General features: G+C 37.4%; 1 protein-coding gene across 1 annotated transcript; it reads left to right on the forward strand.

Moving 5' to 3' along the window:
• Positions 1–6,178: 6,178 nt before the first annotated feature.
• Positions 6,179–7,090, forward strand: LOC111384619 (ethylene-responsive transcription factor ABI4-like). The gene has a single exon (XM_023008924.1). It carries the CDS (start codon positions 6,179–6,181, stop codon positions 7,088–7,090), a length of 912 nt encoding a protein of 303 aa, XP_022864692.1.
• The last annotated feature ends 207 nt before the right edge of the window (positions 7,091–7,297 follow it).

Here is a 7,297-nt window from a genome sequence, read left to right on the forward strand (position 1 = left end):
CTCAATTTACTAACTGTGTAGGCTATGTCTGGTCTTGTACAACTCATTAAGTACATTAGACATCCAATAACCCTCGAGTATTCTACTTGAAAGACACTTTCACCCTTATTTTTGGATAGATGTTGACTTGTATCTATCGGTATTCTGGCTAAGCCAGTATCATCTTTACTGAACTTTTTTAAAATTTTGTCCACATAATGTGACTGGTTTAGAACAAGCCCATCTGATATTCTTGAGATTTTGACTTCAAGTATAACATCAGCTATACCCATGTCTTTCATATCAAATCTCGAATTAGATTCAATCATCTTATTGTTACTACCTACAATAAGCATGTAGTCAACGTAAAGACATAAAATGACATAACTATCTTTAGTGTCTTTGACGTAAACACATATGTCACATTCATTAATTTTTAATCCACTCTTTATCATGACATTGTCAATTTTTTCATGCCATCGTTTATGTGCTTGTTTCAAGCCATATAGTGATTTCACCAATTTACAGACTTTCTTTTCCTATCCCGGTGACGAAAACTCCTTGGGTTGTTCTATGTAAATTTTTTCTTCTAAATCTCTATTTAGAAAAGCAGTTTTAAAATCCATTTGATGTACTTCTAGATTTCGCAAAGCAACAATCGCAAGTATCACTCTAATAGATGTTATTCTCGTTAGTGGAGAATATGTATCAAAGTAATCAAGGCCTTCTCTTTGTTTGTAACCTTTTATTACTAATTTGGCCTTGTACTTTTCGATAGTTCCATCTGCTTTCATTTTCCTTTTCAAAATCCATTTGTAACCTAGTGGTTTGCATCTAGGAGGAAGATCCACTAGCTCCCATGTATGATTTTGCAGTATGAAATCTATTTCACCTTTAATGACATCTTTCCCTTGAGGTCCTTCTGAGGAATTCACAACTTCTTGATAACTTTGAGATTCGCTTTCTAGCATATAGGTCAGAAAATTAGGACCATAAGACTTTTCTGTCCTTTCAGTCATTGTCTCATATGTTCGTTTAGAGGAGTTGACTTTCTATTTGGACTTGTATGGAAATACTTCTTCAAAAAATGAAGCATTCCTCGATTTCATTATCGTATTTTTGTGTATATCTGGAATTTTTGAATCATACATAAGAAATCGATAAGCATTGTTATTACGTGCACAGCTAATGAAGACGCAGTCTATAGTTTTCGGGCCTATCCTTACCTTCTTTGGTGTTGGAACAGCCACTTTTGCAAGAACCCCCACACTCGCAAGTATTTATAGGTAGACTTTCTTCATTTCCATAACTTATAAGGGGTCTTTTCCGATTTCTTTGGGGCACCTTATTTAAAAGATAATTTGCTGATAACACAGCTTCCCCCCACATGTTCTAAGGTAATCCAGAACTTACTAGCATTGCATTCATCATTTCTTTTAAGGTACGATTTTTTCGTTCAGCTACACCGGTTTGTTGCGGTGAATAAAGTGCGGTGGTTTCATGTATGATTCTGTGTTGTGCACAAAAATTGACAAACGGTGCTCCGTACTCACCACATCAATCACTCCGTAGTACCTTAATTTTCTTATTAAGTTGAGTTTCAACTTCATTCTTATCGAGAACAAATTTCTCTATAGCTTCATCCTTGCTTTTCAGCAGATACACATAGCAGTATTTTGTACCATCGTCGACAAAAGTAATAAAATACTTGTTGCCACCTCTTGTTTGTACAAGTTTTAAGTCACAAACATCACTGTGAATTAAATCAAGTAGTTCTGTAATCCGTTCAACTGACTTAAAGGATGACCTTGTCAATTTTGTTTCAACACAAGTTTCACACTTATGTTCGAAATCATTATGGAACTTAGGTATGCAATTCGAGTTAACTAGTCTACGTAAAGTATCATAGTTAATATGTCCTAGTCTACCATGCCACAAATTGGAAGACTCAAGAAAATAAGCAGAAGAATTTGCTTTATTCATTTTTGGTTTTACAACCATTACATTCACCTTAAACATACTGTCGGAAACATAACATTTTCCGACAAACATTCTACTTTTTGATAGAATGACTTTGTCTGACTCAAATACAATGTGAAAACCATGCTTATTCAAAAGCGACCTGGACACTAAATTCTTACGAATTTTCGGCACATATAGCACATTGTTGAGAGTCAGCTCCTTTCTCGAGGTCATCTTTAGAACCATCTTTCCTTGACCCTTGATTTCAGAGGTTACTGAATTTTCCATGAACAACTTCTCCCCGTTCTCAATTGCTTCGAACGTAGCAAATAGCTCTTTATCATAGCACACATGCCTTGTAGCACCGGTGTCAATCCACCACTCCTTAGGGTTTGAACTCACCGTGTTCACTTCAGAAATGACGGCTGCGAGATTCATTTCTGAGATATCTTGTGCCATGTAGTTAACCACCTTTGCTTCTTTTGTCTTCTTCTTTGACATTCTGCACTCCGAAGACTTGTGGCATACTTTGTCACAATTGAAGCATTTCCCTTGAAATTTCTTCTTAGAAATTCCACCTTTCGGTCCGCACTTGGTCTTTTTTCCACCGGATGGCCCAAATTTGTTTTTGTAAGTCTTACTACTTTGACCATGCTCCACAACATTGGCTTTAGCCACATTAGGATTGAACCACTTCTTTTCTAAACTTTTGTTGTCTTCTTCAATTCGAAGTCTAACAATAAGTTCTTCAACACTCATTTCCTTTCATTTGTGTTTCAAATAGTTTCTGAAATCTTTCCATGCGGAGGGCAATTTTTCAATAATTTCTGCCACTTGAAGGTTTCACTCAACACCATTCCTTTGGCATGAATTTCGTGAAGAATCAGTTGGGGTTCTTGCACTTAACTGATAATAGTTTTGGAGTCCACCATCTTATAGTTTAGGAATCTGCCGACTATAAATTTTTTAGCCCCGGCATCCTTAGTTTTGTATTTTCGGTCCAAAGACTCTTACAACTCCTTAGCAGTTTTCATCGTGCTATGCACATTGTATAGCGTGTTTGCTAAACTATTTATAATGCAGTTTCGGTATAAAAAAGTTCGAATGCTTCCAAGCATCAAGTGCATTGACTGCTTGAAAATCTCCTTTTCCTTCGTTGAGTACAGGAGCAGTCTCAGTCAAAAATATCGCAAGATTCAAGGTAGTCAGGTAAAACAGCATTTTCCGCTACCACCTCTTGAAATTCAAGCCATTGAATTTCTCTGATTTCTCTCCATGATTAATCAGAAAGTAACTGTTTGACCAGTTGTTGGAGCTACAGTTTGACTCACAACACGACTAGGCAAGTTAGCCACTGCAGAGCTTGGCCCTTAAGCCATAGTAGAGTCCACAACTTGATTTTCAGCAGGAACAGTTTGGGTCACATCCATATTTGTTGGTTCGATAGCCATTTCTGAAAATGAAACAATTATTAGTTTTCAATAAACAAATAAACTTGTTTACTACCAATATGCATTAAGAGTTTGTCTTAAATTTGTTGTTATATTTAATCGGTAGTGTATGGAGTGGAATCGGGTTCTCATATACTGTATTTGTGTTTTAGACACAGGATTCACACTTACCGTATTTGAAAATTGCTTACCGTATTTGGCAGCTGCTACCGTATTTGGTAACTGCTCACCGTGTTTGGTAGTGCAACTCACCGTATTTGCAACTCACCTATTTGGCAGGAAGTCACCGTATATGACAGTGACCGTATTTGGCAGAGAATTAAATATAGAATTTGGTGTTTATTTTCATATAATTTGCACAAACACAATTTTGAAGAAAAGAAAATTCAGATAAATTTTTTCTTAATTTTATTTTTCACAAATTACTTAGATACAGACTATTATCTAAATCACTACTTGAATAAGAATGAGAAATTATATTATTTGTAGAAACATAAAAGCAGTATAAATTTCAGAAAGCTAAATAAAATCTGAAAGCGTGTAAATCTGCAAATAATTAAAGCACAGATACTCAAACTAGAAGCATATATATTTGGAAATAAACTTTTAACCTCGAGGCCTGTGTAAACACAGTTTTCTGAAGACAAATTCATCCCCTCACTGTGGTGTTAGAGGTTTAGTTCGAGCGCCTGTCTCTCAAGATACAACGGTAACCAGCAGAATCCGAGCATCGTAGTTCTACTCCGACAAACTGGATGAGTGTTCGAACAATATCACCTTACTGGAATGAGCATGGGAGGAGACCGAACAAAATAGAAAACAGAACTATACGAAGGCAGATGAAAATTGCTATGTATGAACTGCTGAAAATTGAGTGAAATTATATAGACTGAATCTGACCATTAGTTTCTGCATTAACCATTGCAGTTTTCGGAGTTACACTTCGGTTTCGACCATTGGAGTTTTAGGAGTTTCAGACACTTAAAAGTCTTTTGAAAAAACCACAAAAAAAATTGCAAAACGCGAACAATCCAAACTAGCTAGTTTTTGCTCCGTTCGATTCGATATTCGTGTGCGCAGGTTGCGTTCGCATCCAAGTTCAAGGTCCGAAGGCTATTTCTGTTCGTGATTTGCACCCTCTTGCGCGGCACGTGAAGAGAGCCTCTATGCTATACATGATCATACCATTCCAATACATAGCCATATATAAAGTGGTTTTGGTTTCCATGTTTTTCCTATGTGGGACAAAGTTAACTAAAATTTTCCCCCCAACATAGACCATTTCCAATGGTCCACTTTAAACTCCAATTTCTCATTCACTCGAGCTTCATTTTCGACAAATAAATACATGACTTCGATATTCTCGCAGAGGAGAATACATATCAACTTTGATATTTCAAATTGGACCAACAGGTCCCACCGAAAATTGTGCCAAAAGTGAGCCGCTCACTCATTTTTTCTAACAAAAGTTTGATAACAATAAGCTCATTCCGATCAAGACAATCATCAAATGGCGAGTGTGCATTGACTACCTCACCTCAAGCTCAATAATGTCACTCGTCAATATCACTTCCTACGGCCGTCTATTTATAAGATATTTGCGAGATTAGCCACGCATTCTCACAAGTACTTCTTGGATGGATGTTCAAGCTCTATAATCAGATTCCCATCGTCAAAGGATCACGAAAATACCAATTCCACATGCCCTTATGCCACGTTTGCATATAGACGGACGCCATTAGAAATATGCAATATTTTACTGACTTTTAGAATTGTTTGCTGTCCATCTCATTTATGGTAGAAACGTTAATCAATTTGTTCATGGATGACTTCTCAGTTTTTTGGGCCTTCATTTGATGAATGTTTGAAAAATCTAGCTCTAGTCTTACAATGTTGTGAGGAAACAAATTTGGTATTCAACTAGAAGAAGTGTCACTTTATGGTCTAAGAAAGGATCGTGCTTGGGCATCAAATTTCAGTGGATGGAATTGAGGTAGATAGAGGTAAAATTCAGGCAAAAGTGGTGCAAGTGCAATACCTCCAATTCTGTGGCTAAGAGGCCAGAAAGTATACCACGCAATCGTAGAATTATCAACATTTTCTCGTTGAAGATATATGATAAACAATGAAACAAAGTATTGTAAATTTTATTTTTGTATTATGTAAACAACTTTACATTAATAACTTAACACGATGTCAAAAATTAACAAATAAATAGTGTATTGTTAATAAGTTAAATGTAGATATGTTAAAGTTTAATTCACCAAACTTTAATAAATATTATTAACTAGTTCAACTACCGTCATTGCTAATAGTCGAGAATAGTCACACGTTCTTTCTATCATCGATTATTATCGTAATAGTTGTAGTCCACCTTCTACTAACCACCATCATTCGGCTACCAAAATATATAAGATTTTCACAATTTAAATTGAAGTAATTAATTACATTACAACACAACACAATTCATTAATGAAGTAATTAATTACATTACAAAAATTCATACAAAAAACTCACATAAATATATTACAAAATTAAAAATATAATACCATATTATTATAATCCTAAAAAAGATTTTGTGAATTTTTTCTCTCGATGGTCCTATATGTTTCTTCACACGGGAGCATTCCGAGTGTATATAAATGAACAAGTAATGTCCTTATGAGCACCGCCCTCATCCACCATTTACAGCGTTGCGCTGCTGCAAACCACCACCCTACACCACTTTTACTGTCCTCTCTCTTGACTAATTGGTTGAACACACAACGAGGCAATATCAACCAAATATGAGCGCGGATTCCAATAACCCTAATAATATTATCACTTGTGGCCACCCAATTTCTGTAACCACCACTAGCAGTGACAGCACCACCGCTACCGGCGTTGATATCAGCAAGAGCAACAAGAGAGGTAAAGGCAAAGGAGGGCCCGATAATGGAAAGTTTAAGTATAGAGGTGTAAGGCAGCGGAGCTGGGGCAAGTGGGTGGCCGAGATACGTGAGCCCAGAAAGAGAACTCGGCGGTGGCTCGGAACGTTTGCCACGGCGGAGGATGCAGCCAGAGCGTATGACCGTGCAGCCGTTATTCTATATGGGTCAAGGGCTCAGCTTAATCTACAAATCTCAGGTGGTGGCGGAAGTGCAAGTGGCGCATCTGGTCAATCCTCCTCCCGTTCTTCTTCTTCTTCCACCCAAAACCTTCGTCCTTTACTGCCTCGCCCGTCTGGCTTTGGCCTTACATTCTCCACTCCACCACTTCCGCCGCCTGTCGCCTCCGTAGGAGGCGTGGCAAACTATGTGCCGTATGGATTTTACTCGATCGAACAGTACCCTAACGTGGTACAAAGTACACAAAACCTAGGATTAGTGCATCAGAGGTACGGAACAAGTGACGTGAAGAATATTGAGTCTGGACCCACAATTCCAAACCCTAATAATCATCAACAGCAAAATTTCCAAGATTTGCATTCTCAGCAGCGTCAAAACTATTGTGTGTACGATCAAATCAACTCAATTGCAAATGTTGCGCCAAGCTTTTCTCAGGCCATCACTGAACCTCTGGTGGCGCCTGACATTTCAGATCCGGTGGTGCCTGATTCCGCCGCCTCTCCGGCTTTATGGCCATTGCCTATTGATGATGATGAGTATCCAACGGCAAATATTTGGGACTATGATGACCCGTTCTTGTTTGATATTTGAAGGTTTTGCTTTCCTATTTGTACAATCTTTAAATGGCTCTTGAATGCAAATAATACTTTGGTTATTGACATGAGAAAGTATAGTTTGGTTAGAATTCAAACTGTTTGTCGAAAAAATTATTCTGGAATTGTGGCTACCGTTAATGTTAACTTGTTTAGTTTTGTGCAATTATCTCCAAATGTAGTGATCCGTCAATTTTACTCCGTG

This window comes from Olea europaea, unplaced genomic scaffold (genome assembly GCF_002742605.1).
Source record: "Olea europaea var. sylvestris unplaced genomic scaffold, O_europaea_v1 scaffold2955, whole genome shotgun sequence".
Classification (NCBI taxonomy): Eukaryota; Viridiplantae; Streptophyta; class Magnoliopsida; order Lamiales; family Oleaceae; genus Olea; species Olea europaea.